Here is a 26651-nt window from a genome sequence, read left to right on the forward strand (position 1 = left end):
GAAATACTGAAGAAAAAAAAAGAATGCAAATGCAGTGTTTAGCATAGTCAAGCAGAAAGGATTCATTCCTGAAAGTTCCAAGATTTGCTTATTTGGTATCAACTTTGTCAGACACACCTTCCTTCCCTACAGCAGGCAGATTTGTTACCAGAAAAAACATAGAAACCAAACTGTCCATCTTCCACATTGACTTGGTGTGAATAAGATGGGCAATTTGGATCGCAATGTTTTGCAGCCAGAAGGGCTGCGAAATAAACCTGTCTCAAGTCTTGCCCCAAATGCTTTGACTTCAAGGGAAACTGGCAGCAAGAGACGAAATAAACAGTTCACTGCATTGTTCCAGCAGGCACTGAGGCAGGGCTACGCCGTGCAGTGAGTAGGTGTGATTAGCTCATTTGTCATTAGTTTAACACAAAGAACAGAAAGCAGAAGTCTAAGCACACGGAAATAGCACACTCCAATTCTGATTAGCCTCTTGTTTATACTACATTGTGGTGAGCTAAGCCTGCACTGGCTCACTTAACCCTTCTGCGGGCACGAACGCTGTAACTCCTGTGTCCCTTGGAGAAAGGAACACCTCCCTCCAAAGTGTTACCAAGAGACAGAGAAGTGATCCTGCAAACTACCACCACCACCATGAAGACATCAAATGTTCTTGTTCTCATCTTGGTCCTGCTTTACATCAATGCCAGCAGAGAATGGCCTACGCACACAGTCTGCAAAGAGGACAACTTGGAAATATATTACAAAAGCTGTGGTGAGATTTTTTTACCATTTCCATTTTCTTTTTAGCTGCTCAACAAAGTTGTTCTTGTGCAGTGAGAGACACTTATAAGCCAGGCAACGAATAGAAGGGTTATATTCCCAAGCCAGTACTGGGTTTCTCATCTAGAATATTTTTAGTCTTTCAAGTATAGCTAGTTTTGGTTCACACATACACACAAATCTAACCGTATTTAGATAGAAGATAATAAAGAGGAATAATGTAATTTAATTCAGAACAATAAACAGCTGAGACAAAATAGGCTCTTCAATGATCTGCTGTTTTCCTAATATGAGATGAGGCTGTGGTGATGTGCTTTCTGTCCTCCCACTTGGAGTGACAAGGGGCCAGTGTGACAATGGGAAGGATTCATGTTCTCTGCCACTGCCATCGTGCTTCGCAAGACCTCAGCAGCAGCCCCTACCAGAGGCATTTCCCAGGGATCATAGGGGTTTGTTTGCTCTTTAAATCTATAGAGAAGAAAAGGAGCAAGTGACACTGAAATTGACTGAAAATGAATTCACTGAATGGTGCCTGCTTTCCCCCTCTTTCTTTGCTGGCCTTGTGCCTCTCCTATTGTGCTGATCTGCTTTACAACTGGGACAAAGGGAATTAGATTCACAGACGCCTCATTCATTTTCTGCACGTGATGTGAAAAGCGATTCATGGCAAATGAGCACCCTAGAGTTTGTTTTTCCAATTCATCCTAATACAAAGGGTTTTCCCGGGGGCTTTTTCTCCCCTGTAGCTTTCATGCATTTTTGCACACCCATTAGAATAAAGCCGGTGAGGGACAAGAGAAGTAAATAAATATTTGTAATGCTATTCTTTATTGGCCTGCTCCCAGGAGACTAAAGTCAAGCTTCACATACTATAAATGGGTATAATGCATTAAGAAAATATTTAATTAAATATTGAATACAAGCTTTGGCATTACCTTTATTTCAGTAAGAATTTATTGCATAAATGAATTCTGTTCACTCAACAGGTCTCAGTTAGCATGAGATGCTTTGACAATGAGGCACAGGCTCAGTTTGAGTCAATTCAAATGATGATGAATTTGTCTGCTGGCATGTGCCATTTAAGGATTGCCTCTTACGATGCACACCACTGGCCTAGCTAACAATATGCATTTGTTTAGAGTCATTTGTTTCTGTCACTTATTTGGGTTTGTGAACAGAAGGATAAGAGGTACATTCATTCAGGGGGAATTCACAGCTTGAGAAGCACGAGCCAGAGATCATGAAGGTCAGGTCCTGCCACTGAGAGTGATTTTCTGTTCTCCTGGTCACAGCTATGGGAGATGAAGAGATTACACCGACATAGAAGCAATGCAAGAATTAAATCAGATTCTTTGCTTGAAGTCAGATTCCTTGCTCCCTTACAGCTCTGTCAAGATTCAAGTTGTTGCAACTCACAACTGCCATCACAATGTTCTGCCCCGCCTTCTTCAGAGGCTACCACACCTGTAGAACCAGACCAGGATGCACCATTTGCATCTCTGCTGACCCAGTTCACAGTCTGGTAGTTTGCATAAAGGAGAAAAATATAAGATGTTTTGGGTTGAGCCCAAAAATCTACAGGTGGGGAAGATAAATCCAAATATACTAGTCTACATCCCCTTCAGAGAAGACACTGTTCTTACTGAGCTCTCTGGCAAGCTCATGATGGTGCCAAAGGTGCTGATCACCCTTTCAGCAGCGGGGAAGCTTCGTCCCTACTTCATTTCACTGTAAACTGTAACTAGATGGGCAGAACATAGCGTCATTTTTCCTCTGTGTCCTGCCAATTGTTCTCACCCAGGAGGAAACAGACTTGTTAGTACCTAGGTTTGACAAGTCCCTTTCCCAACAAACCTTCTCATGACAAATTTATAATATCAGCAAACACAGAATCAATTCTACGCAAGTGCCCATACTCTTCAGCTATTTCAGGAGAATACTGCCCCATATGTCCTCCAATCTGAGAAATCCCCTTGATATTTCTTACTCCATTGAAGGTGTCAGCAGATGACCCATTTTTGGGATACAGGAGCCACAGTGAGGTAACCAGTATGAAATCTTGGGTAAAGTATTCTCTGTTGCCATCAAGAGGGTCAGGATTTCACCTCTATTGTTGTTACTATAGACTCTAGGATGTTATCAGTGAATTAGGGTTGAATCAAGTGAAATGCAAGGAAGTTGAGAGAAGTACTTCACAACTGTATTTCTGCAGCTGAATGCCCTCTATCAACAAATTAATAGAGTTCAGTCTGAGCATTTAAAAAGGAGCCAAGTGCTCATTTTTGCCTTGCAGTTTATCAGATCCTCTCCTATAGTGCAGTAAAAATCTGACTAAAGCCAAAAATATGACCTATTGTAACTGTGATTAAGGCAGCAGAGAAATTTAGGTGGATAACTGAAAATAGAGAAAGTGTAGCAATCTCCCGTAGCCAGAAGCAAATCCCAATGGCCTGCCACAAGCAATTGTTCTAGCTGCATCTGCCCCTATAAAACATGAGATACAGGCATGTATCAAGTCCGCAGCCTCAGTCTATGCTCGGGATCCTATACGAAGGATCCCCATTCCCACTAAGCCACGTCAGACTAAATGTTCTATAACCAGGACCCCAAGACATGCATCAAAATAAAGGGCTAGACAAGATTCTAGTGATAAATATAATGCAGTTGTAAAAGAGTAATCTAAAAGAAATCAGATAAAAATTCTCAGCAGCAAGTCCATGGTGAGAAAGTCAGGCTGAGACATGGGTGGTCTAAAAGTAAAGTAAATAGACAGTGTGCTGCCTCCTTTGTATAACCGCAGGAGACATAACACCAAGACAGTCTATAAATAGCAAGACTTTTCCTATCAGGGCCACTCTTCCTCCCAGGAACAAGTGACAAAAATGAAGGAAGATCTCAAATGACCACAAATCACTTTAGAAACCTGGGCAGAGATCCCGAGATAAAAGCAGCACAGGTTAACATCTCTGACTGAGAAAAGAGAACCTTAATTGGCAAGTCTATGCACAGACGTGAAAAGAACCTGCTACACAAATGGCCAATTCCTATCCCTTTTAATTTCAAAGTGATTTTTACCTTTATAATGCCTTTGATATTGCCAACTACATTTTAAAAGGCAATTGTCTGGGAAGGGAGGGGCAGGTAGGCAATGGTAACGAGTGCCCCAAGCAGATTCCAGTGCTATTTGAGTAACAGGCATCCACTTGGAAGTGCAAAGTGTAATGCAGTCAGAGACTAGAAAACATAACTCCTCAACACATCTACAAGCACCTGCTTCTAGATCACTCATGTAAGCCAAATTGTCTTAATTAGCCATGAAAACGCTCTCGCTACATAGTGTTCAAATGGGATCCCCTTTATAGAGGAGAGCAGGTGATTCCTCCTGCAGACACAAGAAAACCATTTTCCAACTATTTTTACAGCTCTTTCTTGAAATGTTAGTTGGGCCTACATCACTAAATTAATGTTTCAGAATGTCAGGTTTTGTTTCAACCAGCAAACCCAGATCACTACGCTCCATGATTATTAAAGTTCTATGTTTAGATTAAGACCCAGAAGATTTCAGAGTTGCCCACTGCCTGAAACTGTAGATTTCTTGACAGCGGAGCAAAGGAAACTGATAAAGTAGAAGGTTCCTAGACAGGGTCTGGACACCATGGACCATTGAGGACTCCTTGCACCCCTGTGCAAGGCAGTAAATAAGAGGGAATTTCAGGGAGATCTTCAGGTCAAAGTACTAATATTTGAAGATGACATCTTCAGAAATATTCCCAAGGCTCTATAAAACACTGTTTAGACCACATGGGATTTTAAATATCATAGAAAAACACATTTTCCCATTGTGATTTTTCTTGCTTTTGTTTTTTCATCTGAAGCGAGGTTAATAGCCACTAGCTGAAGTTTCAGGAGCAGGAGCAATCAATCAGTATTCATTTCAACCTCCAGAACCTAAATATGAAATTGGCTGCACCCTTTACAAGTTTTATATTTGTGTATCTACAGATTAAAAATAATAAAATGTATTTACAGATATGGTTAACCATTTGCTTTAATAATGTCTTCTGCTAGATGAAGACTCTGGACATCCAGAGAATTGTTTTTGGTGACAATGCCTCTTCTGAAAGAGAGGAAAGTCCGACTGAACTTATGTCCAACGAGCTCCATGTCTGCATAGTTCTGTGTCACAGTTCAAGCAGCATTATTTCTACAAACTCTTTTCCTGCCCTGTGGTGGAACAGTAGGAGACAGCAGCACTGCCCACTTCAGTATACACATGCACTGGATTGCATTTGCAATTAGAGAAGCTCTCATTTGTATGGCTTTTCTTTAAATTTGTGAGCTTGGATTTGGATCTTGGTGAAATTGCCCCTTGAAGTCAACAGGGTTCTTCTGGTGTAGAACATGCTCTGGTCAGATAGTGCAGTATAGATTCTCTTATGTTAAACTCTGTTTTGAGGGAACTTTTCAGTGCTTAAAACAAAAAAGTGGAGGCACAGACTAATTAGCTCACAATTTCCTGATGATTTGTCTGTCCATGCTAAATAGTTTCAGGGTCCTGGTCACACACTCAGCCCATCGTATCCTTTCTCCTACATACTGAGATATCAAATATACTATTTTTCTTAAAATGCGTTTTTTCCTTTTTTGAAAAATAGACCAGTAACACCTATCCCTGCTAAATCAGCATTACCAACTTGTAAACAATACTGCTAAATTGTCATCATTGCAGCACTAAATTTACAGCACATCACTTTCTGTTCTCTGTGTCAGCCACTTTAACTTGTCTTTTTTCCTCCCTGACCACACATTTATGTCCTTTAGTTAAAGGTTATAAATAATCTGATAGCTTTAGATGGCAAAGAAAAGTCTGCAAAAAAATTCTCACCTCATGTCTCCTCAGGGCCAAGATTCTTCTAGACACTTGGTAAAAGGGGTTCTTTTTCCATTATTCTTTGGGGTTTTGGCAGACAGAATGAGCCAGATGCTTCTCTTGGACTTATTTATTTATTTCCCTCAAACAGTCTCCAGCAATTGCTTCTGCTTCTAAATTATTTAAAGCCACACGACACCAACTCCCCTCTGATCTTTTGTTGCATAGATTGCTAATGGGCAAACAATCAAAGAACTTAAGAATTTCACTTGAAAACAATTTTTTGGTTTGTTTACTCTGTCCAAACCATCTTAATGTCATAGCTTTGCTGCTGTACTCATCTGGTATAACTTACTTATTCCAAGGGGAAGACCAGATGTTGACATGCATATTTCTGGCACCAGATCCTAACAAGCTGAAGCTATCAGCAGAATCAAGGTAGCATAGTTATGAGTGCACATGCAAATTTTCTTTTAAGATTTTGGTCCCTCCATGAATTAAAACTGCCTCATCTATTTCATTCTCCACTTCAGTAGAGAGGATTTAAACTTTCTTTCCTATGTGAACTCTTGAGGTGGTTCTGAATATTATTTTACCCCATCCTTCAGAGAGAGGAAAGTACTTAGTAAGTTTTAAAATGTAAATGGCATAAAGGAGCAGGAGACAATTTCACATCTCCAAGGTACTCAGGCAAAAACATTAGATTCAGCATCTAGACTTTAAACCATTTGGTAAAATTAATATTAATGCTTTCAGTGAGACTAGTAGTGGGGAGAATTAACCTCAGCTGAACCTTTCCCACCAGGCTTTAAATTTTCTCATCTAATTTAGTTCTCAGTGGTTCTCTCACAGTGCCAAATTCTTCACCAAATCAATTAAGGTCCTGTACCACAGACTGCAAAAGAGGATTGTTTATGTGTGACACCCTCTCCTGCTTATCTCCAGCTGATAAATCTAAACTGATTGGCATGTTTTTCATCTATTGACTTTTGATATTTCTTTGGTTGTTGTAGCCACTGAATCACTAAAGTAGTCATAAGCAGGAGGGGTAACAGCTCACAAGGCAAGCCATAAGAAAATGTGTTCTTCCCTTTGGAAAAAAATAGGAGAGACATACCTAAAAAGTCGTATACTGCATTACAGTCTAGAAGTAGATTGGGCAAGGCAGCACTGTCATTTCCTTTTGGATACTGAATTTGAGTCTTTATGGAGGGAGCACTCTAACATACTAAACAGGTTAGTCACAGCTATTTTAACAGTTTGATAAGAATTTGAGATAAGCTCCTATATTACACAAAGCAAAAATTGCCAAGAGGCACATTCACTGCATAAAGTCAGGAGCAAGAACAAACCACAGCTGATGATGTGTGTTCCAGTGTAAATCTTTCTCTGTAAGCCTCTGAGGCATTGCTGCGCTTTCTTGACACTGCCACATCATCTCACTTAGAGCTGCCATCAAAGCCTCAAGATACCTCTGTTCCCTACTATGCTTGCAGTTTACCAAAGAAAATAAAGTCAGGAGATCAGGTTCTTACAGCAATTAAACATTCATCAGCAAAAATATCCAAAATAATCTAAATAAAATTAACATACCTCAAAAATGCAAAAAACTGCTTCAGCATTATTGTGTGTTGGCGTCACGGTACCAAATTTAGTGGGCCTATGGCAACCTAAATCTAGGGAGAAACAGTGGCCATTGGGGACAAGATGTCCAAATGCCCCATACAGATTCATCACGTGCCAAATCCAAAACCTTTGATCTGTTACGGGTGCTGCTTTTAGACTCATGAGAACTTCCAGTTGCCAAAAGCTAGGATCTTGAAAACTACCACAAATTAATTCAATGCTTCAGTTTCCTCTTCACCTGAAGATGGATGGCTCTTGTCAAATGATTCAGCAGTGATCAGGCAGGTGGGCACCCAGCTAGTTTCCTCAGCAGAGGGAGCATGCCATTTCAGGTACATCTTACTGCCATGCTCCTGTGGCGGATTTCAACCCATCCTGGGAAAATGGGAACATTTAGCCCATTTATATGCTGCTGATTACTGTTCTGTATAATCAGCAGTATACCCTGCTATCCCAGAGCATGGCATGTGTCTAACAGCAGGACAGTTTCTAGTAACGTTTGGTTCTATTTCTGACACAAGCCTGAAAGTCTGTTGCAAATCCCCAGTCATACTGGCAAGCACTGATGTCCAGAGATCTTCATCTCAAGTAGGGCAATATAAAAAAATTATTAAAAAAAAAATGTGAGGAGAGAAGAGACATCTGATTAAGAATACAGGCAGTTACTGTACCATCTTATTCGTGCAGTGCATGGTGTTTTCTTACCAACAGAAGAACAAAGACTTTCTCTCTCTAATACATTCCCTGCTGGGCCCAAATTAATGCAGTATTTTCTTGTTACACTGCTGTAGCTGAAGCCTGCCCTGTCTGCCTTTCTCTCTCAAGCTAACTAGGACAAATCAGGATTATCAAATACAGATATGTATGTGCTATCTCTCAAAGCCAGTATCTTTCAGTTTTGTCCTCTTAAACAGGCTTGGTTAAAGCTTTGTTATACCACACAAAGCACAGAAATCCCCCTTTCCAAATAACACCTCTGGCAAAAGCAAGGAAAGACTCCAAGAACCTTCAGACACTGGACCTTCCCTTGAGCCTCAGCAAACAGCTCTTACAAGCCTGCTCTCAAAGAAAGCTGGTTCAGGCAGGAAAAGACAGGGAGTCTAGGGGCATGTGCTGCTTTATGCGTGATAGGGACACCCTCATCCCCAAACACAGCCCTCCAGCTGCAGAGAGCCCCTCATACCTGCTGTCATTACAGGGGCTTCTCTCTAACTCATCATATCAGCCTGGTACCAGCAAATCTCTTCCCCACCTGACATTTGGAGAAGCCTTCTGAGTTACTGTTTCTGAATATTTGCATAGTTGGATGTCATATACTCAGCAAAAAGTTTTATTTGAAACAGCAAGAGACAAAGTCTTTGTCCTTTATTTAAACTAATTTTCTAAGACACTGGAATCACCTGGCTACAAAACTAAGGCCATAAGTACCAGCCAGTAGTGCCTGTGCCTTAATCTAGCCAAGAAGTACATAATTGATCTTTGCATTATCAGTGTTCAGTATTCTTGAGAGAGGAGTGGAAATTACCTAGCTTGCATAAACACTTATTTTTTAAGCCAAATTTTAAGTTTCTTTTGCTAGTTCTCTGGGCTTTTTCAGCTTATAGATTATACTGAAACCAAATCTTTAGGCTTTTCTCTACAGTCATGTAAGTTTTATCAGAAAGGAAGCAAAATTATTCACTCCATTAGTCATCTCCAAGAGCTTTGGGTTTAAGCAGACCACAAGTTGATATCAGTGTTTGCGAAGGGGAACTCACACAGTTTGTAACCCTGGGACATTTAGGACACGCAAACTCTCATCTTCCATATTCCTTTTCCTCTGTGTTGCCTAAGCAAGCCAGAAAAATTCAGGTGATAAAGCATACAGTGACTTCTGCAAAGGAGGCCAAAGAGCCTGTTTGAACAAGGCAAAAGCCTGAAGCTGGTCATAGCTAAGGCAAGTGTCTCGGGATGAAGCATTCTCATAATAAGGCAGACACAGCCAGTATGGGTCTCACAATTTATTCTGCTTTCCTCTGAACAGAGGGTCATTCTGCCCCTCCCAGACACACCTGAAAGTGGCAGTGACATGCAGTGAAGGCAAGCCCAAAAGGAAGTTCTTTAAATTGAACGTGCTCAGGGAAATCTAGATGCATAATCTGAAAGCTGCTAATTCACCTGATGCTTCTTTCTCAGTGCCTTATAAGTAGATTCCAGTGTCAAATATAACCTTGAGCATTCAGGTTAATTTATTTAAATAGGCATTAAAGAGAAATTATTGAACAAATACATAAAGTCTGAAATCCCAAACAGTTCCTCATTCTTTCCCTCTCCTTTCATCACCTTGAATGCTGTAAAGACTAATGATTTAATTTTATTAGCAGCTTTGAAGGTGAGGAGTGTTGGGTAATTGCTAAATACGTTTCTTCCTTGTGCTAATTTCCAGCTCCTCTAGCACCAGTCTGTCCTTATCTGACCCTAGCCAAGTGCAGCTATGTCATTTCATTCAATTCTGTGGCTTATCTGCTCCTAGAAGTGTTATTTTGAAATACCCAAAGCTTACCAATTTGAAGAGTCTTTCCACCACTCCAGGGTTTACAGATGTGGACTCTCACAAGCACTGCTCATCTGCTTGCTGCTGCTATTCAGTCATACCACTGATTTTCATGCTCATATGGAAACAATGTGATTTTAGAGCAGATTCAGATGAGAGTGAAGCCAGTAGAGGATAGTTAACAAAATGGGGGGAGGAGAGAGAAGAATAAAAGAGAAAGGCTGTTGTACACCAGCCTAGCAAAATTCCTGTAACAGGTGCTTCCCATCTGGCCACATAGTTTCTGTAATTCCCAGTTAGTCATCTAGGAGCTCAGGCTTGGAGGGACATAGCCACAGTGGGTTAGCTCATTATCATTCCCAGCTGTCTGCTTCATCTCGTGCTCTGGAGATCACCTCCCAGAGCACAGGAAGCTATAAGGGCAGTTCCAGCTCACGGCCCTGTGGCTTTGTGCACACCCATGTTCAGCAGCGGCATGAGCTGCTGGCCCCACAATTGCAGTAACTGGGGCATGAAAGTGAGTTCCCATCTGTTGTCCCCGTCACTGGGGTTACACCACTGTAAATATGTCTGAGATAATTTACCTATGAACCTTCTGCCAAGAAAAAAGGCAGGGGAAAAAAGCTCCATGAAGAAAAGTTCAGGAACTCATCTGGGCCTCTAGGCTGTACTACACACACCTGCTCAGTCTTCTAAGAAAAACCCAGGCAAACCCATCACTGTGAGTATCTCGAAAGAGGCTGAAATCTTGCACTATGCTGCCAGTGCAGGTGGTATGCAAAGAAAACCACATCCCAAGTCAATACAGCAACAAACCTCCATCAGGGTACCACCAGGTAGGGTGAAATGGGAGGTGGGATGCATCACTAATACTGACATATAAGGGATGATCAGTAGCAAGATGCCACGTACATCCCAAATTTATCTCTCACAAAGCAGGATTGTACTATAGAAGCCAGTCTTCAGCAAGAGCTGTACATTCAGTGCTAGATACAGTGCTGATGCTCATCATCAGCCACAGCATCAGGTTCAAATAACACATCTAAGAGATCTTAGAGTGCATTGATTGTTTACAAAAGTCAGAGACTTGTTTCTTTCTCGGAGAAGTTGCCTGAAAGATTTAGAATCATGTAGACAGAAACTTGAGTTCAAATGCTGCTCCCAGGCACCTTCCTACTAGCTGTAGATATGTTGCAGCGTGAGTCTTTCACACTAAATACACAAAGAATGCCCTTTTTCCCATCAATAAGTGGATTTTCACTGATAAACCTCGATGTGTTTGCAAAATTTCCAACAATGTTTTAAGTGTTGGTAATATATCAAAGCTGAACTGGAAAAGCAAAACTCTGCAACCAGTTGAAGAGTTTCTAGCTTTAATTATGGAAGAGGGAGCAGATTGAAGGGAGTGGGTGGAGGGAAGTCTGGGAACATACAGTACTGTGCACCATGAAATGTTGCAGGGAAGGGGAAGGCTGAAGGGCAGCCCCACGTATTTTAGAGATTTAACAGTAAATGTTATTGCTCTGCACATGTGAAAGACATAACATGTATTTTTTTCAGTCTAACCAGCTCACTTCAGATTGAGGCAAACACAGAAGAATAAGTATTAAACCTCCATAAGAGACACACAGTGACTCACAGTTGTGCATCTGAGATGAAACACAAAAATGGCAATTGCTTCGAGTTGCCTTTGCCACAGGAGGGACTCTTCACCATTTAAAGAAAGAGGGGTATGGCACACTCCCTTAGTGCATAACACACAGGTGAATTTACAGACATCTTCACTGGTCAAACAGCAAAACCCCACTATTTTCATTAATTTCCTTTTTAGCAGCAACTTTTCTGCCTACATGTTTTAGAACACAGACTCCCTGGCACCACAGCTTTAGCAGCACAGCCATTCTTTCAATTGATTTCAGCAGGAGGCTCCCACCTCAGTACACCACAGCATCTAAGATGCTGGATTGCAAAGTCTTAGCATGAATTTCCACAGGGAGATGGTCAGAAAACTAGTTGGGTTTCTTTTGACAGTGGAAAATTTGACATTTCTCAGCAACAGAATAACAACACAAAATCCAAGTTCTCCAATTCACAAATTTTTCCGGAATTTCTCATATGAGTGCTTCCACACTCTCTTCCTCTCTGGGGACCAGACAATACTTCTCTGATATCAGGGCCCTATGCTGCAAGACTAGCAGTGCAGTAAAAGACATCCATGGCTACAATGCACCACGAAATATGCCATCGGTTAAAGGAGCTAAACCCATAGAAATAAAACAGACACAAGACATCCAAACTAAAATAACCCTGAGGTCATGGCCATTGTAAGAAGTCCCTGCTTTCAGAGAAGCTTGGTTTCATGAACATCCCCTTTCTACCAAGTTACTGATGAGAAATTTTGAAATAAAAATCAATTTCTAGCTCTAACGCCATGATGTAATTTGTTAATTAAAGCACAGCCTATTCACTTTGAAAAGAGAAGAGCATCGTATATGTTGCAGTGCCATGTTTGACCATAACTCCTTCTGGAAATTATGGAACTAACAATTTTAGTAATTTGATTACCAGCACTATTTGTAGACCTCAATGCTCAAGTTGCTCTGAATCTAAGCAGCTGCTTCCTGAACCTTTTCATCGCACTACACACAAAACATAAACGAAAGGGGCTCTTGCAAAACTCCAGAGGAAAGCGGAAACCAAACCCTGAGAGATGGTAGAAACCAGAGGGGAAGCAGGAGTAACGGTCCCAGAGAAAAGAGAAGTTTGACATGCTTTCTGGCTGGAGTAGGAAACTGTTCTCCTAACCAATTCCGACAGCTTCTGAAACTGAAAAAACAAAGTGAGAATAGACAGGAATGTGGAAAGGGAGAAAAGACAACCCTCTGACTCTGGTCTGACTGATAAACAACTCCAGGCACTAACTATTTGTCCAGAGCAGATTATGCAACTGCAGAGACTGCTTTAGTGGTGTGGAGGACAAAATCCATGTGTGGAGACACAAAAAACTGTTCAAAATACAAGTGCCTTTTATCTGTCTCTTTTAAACTGTTATTTTAATTTACCAGAACTTAGGGCTTGAGTACTCCTTTCATACCACACTGACGATCTGAGGGCTCGCAGAACCTGGCTTAGTTAGGGGTCCCCAGGTCCTCCCAACACTTTCATTCATTTCATGATCCCCTCTAAGCAATCAGGTTTCAGTCACGCAGACTTGCTGGCTGCCAGCTGCTACAGCTGTGGGGCACTGCTGCAAAACAGGGCTAGGCTATGGGGATGCTAGCTCAGCCTCATAGAGGACACTCGTGACTCAAGTTTCACCACAGCATCAAAGGAATTCTCCCAACATGTTATTTTCAATTCAGCAAGAAGACTAGCCCAAGCAACAATAACTTATAAAACAGAACTCAGTTCCCAAGTCTATATTTGTCACTACCAGCTCTATGTAAACCAAGGAACCTATGGCTGCTTCTGCACATGCCACAGTTGCTTCTCTTTTTTCCACAGAGAAGGAAGTTGGATGCACAGGCTGGCTGGAAAGCCATGTTGAGGGACAAAACTATGCCTAAAGCAAGCCTTGAGGCTCAAGATATGTTTCCAAAGTGGCCAAATCTTCCACCTCCAGCCACAGTTTTGGAAAACGCTTGCACGTTCTGTTGGTTGTGGCAGCTGAGCTCTCAGTTTTTGCTGCTGCCTGTCACCAGAGACTGACACAACGACAAGCCTTCAGGCATAGCATGAAGTCTCCTGGAGGCTAGCAAAGAAGAAGGTGGAACTGGTGGGAAAACAATTATGTTTATACAAGAGTTTTAGAGCTCGATGCAGAGGAAGGAACACTGTAGGAACTGGCAAGAACCATGTTCATGACAATCATCAGTCAAAGGGCTAGCTTTGACCCCAGCTCTGCTAAAGTCTCCCAGAAAAGGAGAAATGTAGAATATTTCCTGGGTTAGCAGTATCATGGGATGGTTGACCCAGCATAAAGTACTGCAGTATATCAGTTACACAATTTTATTTTCAATTTTGGACCTTCCATTCCACTTCAGTATTCAGTTTCCTAATTAGCCTCACCAAGCCCTCTTGTGATAAAAATCAACTAAAAAACATCTTCATAACCAATTGCCCATCAGTACTGAGGAAGGAATGGCAGTGTACAGTATCTGGGAAGAGCAGCTGTACTAAAAATTCATTGTTCAATAAACATTTACTACCCACTACTGAGAGGAACTTGCTTTCTTTGAACTTGGCTCATTTTCCTACATAATAGGTTTTAGTCTCACCTGAGTGTGCTTCAGATTGAAGAGGCAGGAAGGACAGAAGTAGCTAAGTAGCTATTGAACACAGGGTATGGGAGCTTTGAGCACTTCTTGCAGGATTTTTAAGGAATATGTAATTTGTTTTTTATAACACTTTTATATTCTATTGCTTTCTTCTAAAAAGTCATTACATTTCATTAAAGACAGAACTTTTTACCCACTGCTTTTTGTCTTCAAACAGATCCCCAGCAAGATTTTGTTTTCAGCATTGACAAGTGTTCTGACGTTGCAACCCACACCTTTAACATCAGAGCTTCAATGGCCCTACGTAAGTGAATTGCTGTTTTCTCACACCATAAACAGGTAATTCATGTGTGAGTGCTGGTATTAAGAAGTAAGCCAGGGTGAAAACCTCCCACAAAATATGAATGGACTTCATTTCTTAGAAATTTTAAAACCTATGCAGGGCTACAGAAATGTCAGTTCTGTTATCAGCTCAGCCTCAGACTATGTACGTCACCCTAAGAAGGTTATATCATCCCCCAGCTCCTATTCCTCTCCTACCCTTCATTTATACACATGGATAGCCAAGGTGGGGAGTTGCTGCTCTAGAGCTTGTCTTCATAGCTAAGACTTCTAGGGAAAGTCTTGTTGAACGAGACAGCTACAGCACCCACACTCTTCTGTCAGCACCAGCAGTGTTCACCAAATTGCCAAGGCTGTGACCCTTGCAGGTAGGAGGCTGAAGGGACTCCCACAGAGCAAGGTGGGGACAGCCCTCTGCCCCTCCTGAGCATACAGAGAAACATGCTGGGGAAGTGCTAGCCTGAGGCAAAAGTCATGCCGTCAGTTTACCACCAGCAGTAGCTGAAATTATACCCTTCAGCACCTGACTGATCAGCAACACAAGTCAGAGTAGAGGACCTCCCTCTAAATCCAGTAGCTTCACTGGCTCTGTCTGTGTTAGCAAGCCAGGCACAAGCAGGCAACCTCCTAGCACTGCCTAGCTGCTCTGCTGGTCCCTGGCACAAGTTTGGCTTGGACCAGCTACTGTTTTCCCAGGCAGAGGTTACAGGTCACAGGTTGCTCCCAGGGGCCCATTGGATATGATCCCTCTGCTAAGGACAGCAGAAAATAAAGTTTAGATGTAAGGATGTAAGATTGTTGTAAGGACGACTAGATATGCTAGTTGACCTCAGAGTCAGAGAATGGTCATGGGTGTAGTTTATTTAACAATAAAGATAATGTGCTATTATGTTCTTTGTCATATACCTTGAAGGGCTTAGAGACCTGTTGCTTAAGCATGGATTTCTATGTATTAGGAGTTCTCAGTGAGGAGGAAAAATTTAATAGCTCAAACAGCAGGGGGAAAAAATGTAATCTTTTTTAAAATAAAGTAATAAACCTGTTTACCCTTGCACTTTCTTTGAGCTCTCTTTCTGCTTTGTGTGTAGGACACAACATCAAGGAACTATATGTCAAGCTTCACCTGATCATAAATGGGAAGACGGTCTTAACCTACTCAGAGACCCTTTGCGCGCCGGGTCATTCTAAGCTTATTTTCTGTGGAATGAAGAAAGGAGGTAATTTAGGTAGCACTCTAAGTGTTTGATGGCTGCTGAATACTCCAAGCAGGATGCACCCGCTGTGCTGTTGAACGCACCAATACATCGTAATGTTCTGTTTACTTCAACAGCATGTTAATGGATGACAGAAACACAGTAGGACAGAGACGTTTTAATTTAAGAGCATGCTTTTCCCCCTAACCTGTTTTTTTGCTTTTCTTTTAATCACAGAATATTGCACACACATGGGATTTCAAGTCCATAAAAAATAACTGTGGTTATATGACCCCATCTAATAGCAGAGAGGTTCATAATCCCTATTTATGGGCATGTGGTTGTCATGTGAGCAAGAACTATGACAAAAATAAAGGCTAGTTCTGTAAAAGAAATGGCTGAGCAAACAAACAACCATTCTGAACATGTTCTTCACTATTAAGCAAGTAACACTTCCTGTCCTCAAAGGATATTTTCAGCTCACTTTAATAGAAATTATGCTTGAGTAAGGACATTTGAACCAAGATACTATTTTATTCCATCTATGGTTTGCACCTTGTTTCTGCTCAACATGTGCCTATGTAGCAGTCACATGAATTCAGTTCCTGCCAGTTGAACTGCCAACTGGTGAAGACTTGCACTGGTTGGTTTACAGTGGTATTAGCTGCCCCAAGAAAGCAAGCATCTTTGGTCCCAGGTGAGCCTGGGCACCTCAGGGTCCCTTCCGCCACAACGCAGCGTAGGTAGTGCCAAGTTAGCCACACTATGTTTGGAAGAGCTATGGTCATGCTTCTGGACTTTATTATCCACATATCTTAAACAGTTATTCTTAAATCCCTCTTACGTCATGATCATCTCTTTAGGCTGATTTTGAAATAAACAGATAGAGTCACAGGGAATTTTGAGTTGTTAGAGCACCAGTTAGTTACAGAAGCTCTGCTTTCCTTTCATCCACTTACATCTTCATCCTGATAATGCTACAATAACTCATGTGCAAGGGTTATGAGTTTAAAGACCATGCACAGCACTACTGCTAAGACAGTTCCTGGAAAATGACTAAGACATTTCACACAGCACAGAACTATCATAAAGAATAATAGAGAAATGCTGCATGAGCAACCAATTATGTAAATCCTGTAAGCCAGATAGACAAAAAAATTAAATTCAGACGTTTCTTCAATTTTGTATTGAATTATAAGAGGAAAAAACCCACCCACAGACCCACTGAAAAACTACCTTATTCTGAAGAAGTACTAAACATCCCTTGGAGAATACATTAAGGAGAAGTAGAATCAGCCCTGAGCTGAGCACAAACTGCTATTCACACATTAAGCCACAAAGCCAAAACCTCCCGGTGTTTCCAAGTCCCTTAATCTTGAACTGACAGGCAATTGTTTCTACTAATTGAAGTACATTATGATATAAACCCATAGTTGGTTGTTTAAATAATACTATGTATCTTCATTTAGAAACATTCCTGCCTTTGTGCAAGAACCTCTGCCACAAACTTTTTAATACACACCCTCTCTTTCAGTAGCTATTATTATTTAGTAATTAAGTCACAGTGGGAAAGAAGTGAACTTTCTCAGACTGAGGTTCAAACTGAAAATGTGGTATTTCTTAATTAGTTGACAGTTGATTCCAAAATACGTTTTAGGACACAGAATTGAGCTGAAGACCAGTTTAGGACAATTCAGGCATAATTTACCATATTAGCACAGCTGTAAATCTGACCTAATACCTATGCAGAAAGGAAAACATGTGGATGGTCAAGTATGCAGCCTACAGGGGAGCATACAGCCCTTTCAGCTGAAGCTTTTCATGGAGAGCCTCTTTTTCCCTGTTGTACAGACAATGTTTTCAACATCTGGCCAGACCTGACCTGAGTTTAAATATAGTTTCACATAGAATTTGCTTGTCTTTCACAAGGAGGCCAAAAATTGGCTGTTTCTCCCTCTCCCAAGATTAGACGGAACATCATCCTCCTAGAGGCTTCATTGATCCACTCACTGGTGTGGAAGAGCAGAGCAGAACTTAAAAGAAAAATAGACTTATAAGAGCTGGATGTAGTAAAGTCTTGGGTGTTTGAGGTTGTTTTCTTTTTTTTTTGTTGTTTATTTTTATTGTTATTTGCTCTCCTATAATCCTACAGTTTTTTGCCATGACTGGAAGTACTCTCTGTGCTGGAAAGACTTAATATAGCTGGAGGTTTCATGTTTGTCATAATCATACAGTATTTACTATTTTTGTTAAGCAAAGGTCATGTCTGGCACTGCTCTCTAGGACTTCTAAATAGGATTCTAAGATCTTTTTGTTTGAGCTATATGCCTGTTGCAAAGTTGTTAGCTCAAAGGTTGCAGGGAAACTGGCCATTGTCCATTTAAGTACAATAGCAACAAGACTGCTAAATTCTTTGCAGCACAGCATGAACTCAGGTCTTCCTCTTTTTTAGTAGAAAGTGATGGTTATTCCCCATTTCCTTCAAAGAAAACAGTTACATAAAATTCAACAGATTTCCCAATAAAATCACTAAAATCAGAGTAAAAGACCTACCAGAGTAATACTTAGCAATGTGCCAACCACAACTTGCATGCTTAAAGAAAGTTTCCTGACAAAAAGATAGCTGCATCCTCTGCAAGTTTTCTTTCAGGCCCAGCTGACAAAGGCAGCATCAGAGCACTCGCGCAATTCCTTGTGCACACTCCCAAACCATAGAGAAACCTCCACCTTGCTTCAGATCTCCATTCTTTACATTATTGTAGGTGTTATGGTGGGCAAGTTTCTAAAACAGTATTTGTGAATGAAAGTAGAAAACACAACATGAATTACAAAACCGGCTATTATGTTGAGAGTTTAGGTACCTGTTTCTGAGAAAGCAGCTACACCACAAAGCTAGGTCTTTGTGCTGATGCACAGTGACATCTTGTTTAGCTTCTTCATCTCACTTTTTCCTCCCCAGTAAAGAAAGTGAATGCTTCTCACCTGGCTATATATTTATATATGTTTTTCTCACTCAACTATACATCTATAGCTGGCAGTTATTCAGATCATTCCTACATCCATAAAACCTGCAGAAGCTGTGTGTCAGTTGCATGGGTGCAAGATTGTGTCCTAGAAGAACTCAAACATGGAGCATTGAAGTTCTAAAAATATTTAGAACATAGAAAAAGGAAGAGGTGGGTGCAGATGTACAGGGTCTTTATATAGCACAAGAGTGTGAGAATGTATACAGATTTTCAGTGTAAGGGAGATTTGAGAAAGAGGAGTGAGAATTTCATTATAGGACTTTTTTCAGGAAGGAGAGGCGTCTTCATGATAAATGATAACTAGTAACTTGAAGCAATCCTCAGGAAGCTCTTACACATTTGAAAGCTCTGCTTCAGACTGGAAGCTACTAAAGGCCTGACTAGTGGCAAAGAAAGGGACTAAGTTACTTTTGGTAAAAACAACAGTGAAGAGCTGCTACAAAAAATACAATAGCATCACCTTGGATCAGTGGTAAATTAGAAATATTTTCTAGGGTGCTCTACAGAAATCACCTTCAGATAAGACTTTAAGAAAAAGGGCTGAAAACACATCACTGTTGACAGCATGCTTGACATATAACGTAACTTACTAGCAGACCGATAAAGAAACAGGAGATTTTTTAAGTGGAGAAATGCACTCATGATTTATGCTCTTCCCAATGTTTGTACATTTTTTGCAACTACATTTGGGCTTTCTCTAAAAAGACCACAGAACTCTTTCAATGAGCTGCTCAGTGTTTGTGACAGTTACTGCAGTAGATATGTTCATCCTCTTTCAATGGAGGAATGTAAAAACGTATGAATATATGGAGAAAAATGCGTATAAAGGATGCTGTGATAACTACACTCCTTAAGGCCTTGGGGGATGTTTACATTTCTGAAATTATAGTAGAAATTCTCATGCAACTGGAACATAGAACAGGCTTTTCAAAATTTGCAAACAAACCTTATTCAGCCAGTATAGGTTCTGAGGAGGTTACCATGGTCCAAAATGAATATGAATGACAAAATTCAGCAGATCTATGAATCCACAGTATTTTCTGGCAGGTCTCAACTAGCTGAAAGAGAAAGCTGCCCTTGCTTTCCTATAATGACATACTTTCAAAGCAGCATAGTTTCCCCCTCCCCATTGAAGTAAGGAAGGTCACAGGAGTTTCCTAGAGGACTGGTTATAGAAACACAGAGTGGTTGAGGTTGGAAAGGACATCTGAAAGTAATTTAGTCCAGTTCCCACCTACTTCAAGCAAGGCCATCTACAGCCAGTTGCCCAGGACCCTGTCCAGGCAGAGTTTTTAAATATATCCAAGAATGGAGGGTCCACATGCTCTCTGGGTAATCTCTGCCAATGCTCAGTCACCCTCACAGTGAAACAGGTCTTTCCTGATGTTAAGGAGAAACCTCCTGTGTTTCAGTTTGTGCCTACTGCCTCTTGCCCTGCCATTAGGCACCACTGGAAAGAGTCTGGTTCCATTCTCTTTACAACCCTACTTCAGGTATTTGTACAACTTGATGTGCTCTCCCTTAATCTTTCTGTTCTCTAGGCTGAACAGTCCCAGCTCCCTCAGACTCTCCTCATTGGAGAGATGTTCCAGTCCCTTAATCATATCAGTGGCCCTTCACTGGGCTCTCTCCAGTAGCTCTGTATGACTAGTAACTGTGAACCACTGCAAGACTCCTGGTTAGAAAGAGCTAAATAAGGCTATTACTGAATCATAAAGCAGTAAACATGGACCTCAAACTGGACACACAGAACCTATCTCCGTAACTGAAGGCTCCCTAAAACATAATACAGCCCATAAGAGAGACTTCTTTGATTACGAGCAAAGGCATACCTACAACACATCAGAGCAACCACAGAGTGGGTTGAGGCAAAGCCCCAATACTGCATTCATCTGGCTACTTTATCACAGTGAAGTGTGTGTGGAAAAATAGCTTCTACCTACACTAGATGAGAGATTAGCATTGCCATCATTTCAGAAGCAAATTTATGGCCCGATGACTCCTACTTCATTTTAAAATACAGGCTTTGCAGAGCTTGAATGCTACATCTGTATTTTTACATTCTGGATGGCTTCCTGGGAGCCTAGGTGAGATCCTAATGAGCCATGTGATCCAAAGGGAATTTCCATGTCTCTAGGGAGAAGGACTTTGGGGAAGGGTGATTGTTCACAGCTCAGTTTCCTCTCCATTCTCCTCTGCTGCTATCCAAGATTTGCTAGGCTCAGAGTTGTCTGAAAGACAGGTAGTCATACAAAGCTCTCTACTGAAAGAAAGGACACACAAAGCATGAGCTTGCATGGTCCACATCACCCTGAGGGGGCAGCTCACAATATGCCTTAGCACACATTGACACACATACAGCTTAAGTCCCAAGAGAGTCACTCATCACCTAAGTCATGCAGTCTGCAGTGCCTTTAATTCCCATTTAGACTCTATTAAAGTTGTGAACTGAGAAGTGGGTTGTACTGTATTTTTAAAATTCTTGAGTCACTGCTCTCTGCAATGAAGATGTGTCAGACTCCTGGGCTCTTGCTTCGTGTACAGAAGCAAGCAGTGATTCTGACTGCTCTTGGAAAAGGAAAAGGAAAAGGAAAAGGAAAAGGAAAAGGAAAAGGAAAAGGAAAAGGAAAAGGAAAAGGAAAAGGAAAAGGAAAAGGAAAAGGAAAAGACTTCTTGGTGTCCAGTGAATTGGCCAGGGATGCAGAGAGGAATGAGTACAGTACAAGTGCTGTAGCATAGTTGATCATTTTGAGATTGATCAGCCAAAACATACTTATTCTATTCCCTGTTTTGGTACTAGGTTTTTCAGGGAAACACTGAGTTGTTTTGCATCTTTTCCACCTCCCAGGATCATCAGGGCATTACATTAAGCAAACTTCTCATTAATGCAAAGGTGCAGAACATTGGTAATATCTGAGGTTTCTCCTTTTCCTAGCTTATCTTATAGTCATGATTCTTTCATAAAATTTGGTTACAAGACTAACATTTCATAACATGTGTGGGAAGACCTCCTGTGGAATGTTTTCCAAGCCCAGGCATGGTGAGATGGACCATACAACATAAAGACATTATGAACCTTTTGTCCAACCTTTCAGAAGAAGCAGTATAAACCAACAGTGAGACTAGACTAAAACAACTCTCTAGAAATGACAAGCATCAAGATGCCAGCGCATACTCATATAAACATGATGAAACACTTACTCCTCTGTCACTGTCAAAGTAAAGAATATTTCATGACACCTACAAAAGAGAATCCTTAAACAGTTCTTAAGACTTTTCCACGACTTGTGTGGGGCAAGTTGTGCAAGAAATTCTGAAACACCGAAACATCTACAAGTTTTATTTTCAGTCAAGTCTGCACAGTTTGGCCCAGTAAGCTATGAAGAAGTAGGAGGAACTGCAAAATAGCTTGCTAATTCTCTCCATTAATGCCAAAGTTGCCCTTTCTTCAACAGCAAAGAGCAAGCATGCCTCACACGATTAGGGAGATGAGGACTGGAAGGTGGAACTCCTGGGTTCTATTCCAGTCACCAGCACAACTTGTGATGACTTTAATACCTCATGTAACTTCTTGGTGAACGCTCCCTCAGCAGTGAGATAGACATGTTCTTATTACTTTAAGGTCATGTTTAGCAAGCAGTCAGAAGTCATCCTCAAACACTCAGCTCAGACTGTTTTTTAAAAAAGTTACCAAAACAGTACAGTTCAGCTATTGCACCTGCAGGTGTTTAATAGTTCACGCTAAAGGACCTGAGTCCAGCAGTCCCCCTCCCCTTTCATTTCCCCATTTGAAGGATGCATGCTGCCATAGGAACACCCATCTAGTTTGCAAAGCCATGTCCCTCTCCTCCATTCAGGCAGGGGCTGCAGGTCCTTGAGTCCAGGCTCTGCCTTCCTTTCTGCACAAGGCAGTATACGTGCTGATATTTCTCTCAGGAGGGCTGTTGCAAGACTGTGTATACAGCATTTTGCAGTTCCATAACACTTGTCACTGGAGCACTTTGAAATTCAAAAAGAAAATATCTATGATCAGCTGCTTGTTTCCTTCATGTGCTGCATGTCTAACCACCCAACACCATTGCTGCTTTTCAGAACACCTCCACTATGAGGGACCAGTCACGCTGGGAATCAAAGAAATCCCACAGGTAAGTTGGTCACAGATGTGCTCCCAAGCTTTTCAGATGAGGTGTGGTCAGAGGACTACCAGCAATCATATCAGCACATTCCAGGCTCCCCTGGCTAGCACACTGGGTCTGATAGTGTTTTACATGACTAATTCTTTCCAATATGAAATTAGGTGGCTTTGCTTATAAAGCATAGGAGAGGCACCGTTATCTAGAGACAGATTTTCTTAGTATAGAAGATCTCCTGTACCAACACTGAAGTCATGCAGCCATATAGATATTTAGGAGGCTCTCCCTCTCTTACTCTCAAAATAGCAAGACTGAAGAGAAGGCGGCACAATCTAGATTATCGAGGCATACGGTTGAGAATGTAGTGGAGAAAGGATCATAGTTACCACTACGAAAGCATACAGCTCAGGTGGCCAGTGAAATACTCCTTAGATTTACTGAGAGGTACAGCATGAGCTCTCAGATCTTCAGCAGCAGACACAAAACCTATCTCATAGGCCCAAACATGAGGTCTCAGGCCTGCTCATCACTGGATTGGTCCAGGTGCAGGAAAAGAAGACAGGATCAGAACAGGGTCAGAACAGGGATACAGAACAAAGACATGAGTCCCAAAGAACCGGGCTTGCCAAGACCTGCAGAGGTGATAACAAGGATAGCTGGTTTCTGGGAGAATAGAGCCTCCATAATAGCTACCATTTAATATGTCTCAATCTTCCCTTGGTGATAGCAGCAACCACAACCTGCATTTTCCCAAGGCTTTCACACAGGTAGCTGGGCCCCCTTATGCAGGCTGTTATCCCACCCCTACCAGCCTGCTTCCCTAAAGCCTACACCTAGAGATTCTGTGTTGAGCAATAACTTTCGATCTCTTGTACAGGAGTGCTTGAGCTCACATCAATCAGCATCCTGCTCCAGGAGCAGCTTTACTAACACACTGAGGACACTTACATAGTAAAATCTCTAGACGAACTGAGGAATAAATCTTTAAACCAAGAGAAAGCCCAAGAAACACGCACACAGACCAGTAAAACTCCAGTTCTGGGCAAATTAGCTGAATTTGGAGCCAGAAATTCCAAGACTGTTCACAATCCTCTTTTAATAACAATTTTTCACCACAAACAAAAATTTATTCTGGAGGAGAAAAAAAAATCTAATTACTAATAAATAATGGAAATTAGCTATTATGAACTTCCATGAATTCAACTATAAGCTTTTAGAGAGTTAATGTGATTGTGAGAAAGGGAATAGGAAGCCTTTTATGTTAATTAATCAATCAGACAAATAATACCTTCCTTCCATGCTGGCAAAAAAGAGTTATCCCATAGAGCAATTATCTCCTGATCATTACAAAGAACAGCCTCATCTGAGCAGCCTGAGGGACGTTTGCACAGTCCACACAGCAATTACAACAAGTCTGTATTCTCATGAGCATGTTGCCATTGGGCCTCTCTCTAAATTTGGATGTTACACTTAACCTGAACCTCTCTGTGGGGACCCAGGCCAGATATTGCCTTAGGAATCCCATTGTAAAAGGCAAATGTCAGGAAACCTGACTCATTCTAGCCATGCCTCTTTCTACTCCACAACCAGAAGGGTTCTGAGCAGGGCAAAAGCTTTCTGTGGTACACAGCCAGGAGGTCCCTGCTGCCAAGCTCTCTGACCCCAGGTTTTTCTCCCCTCCACCCTCCAGGAAAAAAAAAACCAGAAATAATTACTGCAGTGCCAGCAATATAGAGTGAATGAAATCTAGTTCACCTCTTCCTTCAAATCTGCTAAATAAGCTTGTCATCCCCCATAACCAGTGCTTCTCCTTCTCCAAGTGTCTGGAGAGAGCAGTTTTGACCAAAACAAGACAGTCATGGCTTCTTTAAGGTTCGGGGGTTTTTTGCACTGTAATGATACAAATTCTACCAAAAGCCTGAATTCATAATTTTAAATACACAATTTGAAATTAAACTACCCCTTGTTTTATTATATAGGAATTCATCATATATTGAGTCATCTATACACACACATCCCTCCAAGGTGCTCTCTTATAGAAATTCATATTAATAACACCAAACAACAAGATCCAAGGAAGTGAAGTGCCAGACAAATGAGCACCTCTTTGCTTTCCAGTTACTAAACAGCGCAGGCTATATTGTGCTTGCTCATAAGAAACATGAAAAGTTGCACAGATTTGAAGGGATTTTTTATGCAACAAAACATTTTGTTCCCCTTGCACTGTTTCAATTTTGAACTTATGCTTGTCAGCATTGATATCCCTGATGAGAGTATTTTGGCAGAAAATATGGGCAAGTTCTTTACCACCTCTGAAACATTTGGACCGGAAAGGTTTTGGAGGAACTTGATGGGAAAAGGGTTATTCTATTTCTGGGAAGAGGACTCGGAAATAGAAACAGAACCAGCTATGTACTACTGATGGGTTAATCTCTTGCTTTGCTTTTGTCTCACACAGGGAGATTACACTGTTTCAGCAAAGCTGACTAATGAAGATCATGTCACTGTCGCTTGTGCCGATTTTACCGTGAAAAATTATTTAGACTATTATTAGCAACAAACCAATTACATGAAAGCTACAGACTACCAAAAGTATTCAAGCCAAGTAGGCTGCTTGCATGCTACGATGATTCTGAAGAAAATAATCCCCACGTGGTGATTCTGATGGTGTTCCTCTTTATAATTCACTATTTTCAAGAATTTACTAGATCCTCTAGTGGTACCTTTTATCTCTAAAAGCACACTGTAGCCTACTTTTTTCTTCTAATATATACAGCTGTAAGTAGAAAGTATCCAATACCAACATTTTCATCTTAGGATGAAAATAGCACGAGGCAGAACAGGTGAGAGCCTAAACAATTTTTTACAGTAAGTTATGGAGGTATCAATTTCTAACACAGGCTAAAGACTTTATATATAATATATTATGCAGTTACAGCATTCAACATCTTAAGTCTTCTCTGGGGACAATCTGGAGATTCCACTAGTACAGATTTTGTTATAATCACAGAACAAAACCAGATAGGATGAACATGCCCTTTTTCCAGTGATCCATGTCCTGTCACTGGATTCATATCACTCTAACCTTCTGGAGTCTACCTGGAATTTTTTGTTCTTTAATGTCTTTTAAGGGACATGTGAATCATTCTGTACCTAAGCTATTTGCTCTTCTTGCTTCTCAATAAATTCATAATGAAAGAACATTTTTTCTCATTTTTCATCATGATTCTAGGGTCTCTCAAAAGCTTAAGGGGGGGGGAGATGGGAGGTGGTGAAGGCGAAGGGGGAGGGAAGATTGAGGGGAACAAGTTAAATGAGCACATTTTAAAGTATCAGTCATGTTTACACATGTGTTATATTCACAGAGGACAAACTGTTCCTTGCTTTGAGCATAAAGCCCCAGGAGAAGTAACACATATTACATTCCAGGTGCAGCACATCCCCAAATCATCTCATTCCAAGAGCCTTTCACCTGGCATAGCTGATAGGTAGCTAGATAACCTAGGTAGGCATAAGGCAGCACATGGGATTAGGATTTTGAGTAGGAGAGTACAGAGACCTGTTTGGGACCCTTCCCTCTAGGGGACGGTTTGGGAGTAGCGTTGAGTTCTGATTTGGAAAGGTATGGGCAGGAATCAGAGGCACGGGAGGGTCCTGGAGCTGAGCACAAGTTTACGAAGGATGGTAGCAAGCACGGGGCTGCACGCCTCATCTTTGAGAGATGCATGTGCAGCTAGGGCAGCTGTGGCTCACATCTGGCCACACAGGAGCTTTGACACATGGCCTCCATCCTACACATCCACATTCTGCAGCTTGAACGAATTCCTAAGCAGCAAGAGAATCCCTGCTGCACAGATAACCAACACTGCAGAGCAGCCAACAGCTA

At 41.3% G+C, this 26651-nt stretch overlaps 1 protein-coding gene across 1 annotated transcript; it reads left to right on the forward strand.

Moving 5' to 3' along the window:
• Positions 1 to 513: 513 nt before the first annotated feature.
• Positions 514 to 25966, forward strand: LY86 (lymphocyte antigen 86). Its single transcript, XM_027715770.2, has 5 exons — positions 514 to 757; positions 14289 to 14375; positions 15502 to 15630; positions 22725 to 22777; positions 25224 to 25966. The coding sequence occupies exons 1-5, from the start codon at positions 637 to 639 to the stop codon at positions 25317 to 25319; spliced, it is 486 nt and encodes a 161-aa protein (XP_027571571.1). The 5' UTR covers positions 514 to 636; the 3' UTR covers positions 25320 to 25966.
• Positions 25967 to 26651: the final 685 nt, after the last annotated feature.

Source organism: Pipra filicauda, unplaced genomic scaffold, assembly GCF_003945595.2.
Source record: "Pipra filicauda isolate LSUMZ 115617 unplaced genomic scaffold, ASM394559v2 scaffold48_size3843733_pilon, whole genome shotgun sequence".
NCBI lineage: Eukaryota > Metazoa > Chordata > Aves > Passeriformes > Pipridae > Pipra > Pipra filicauda.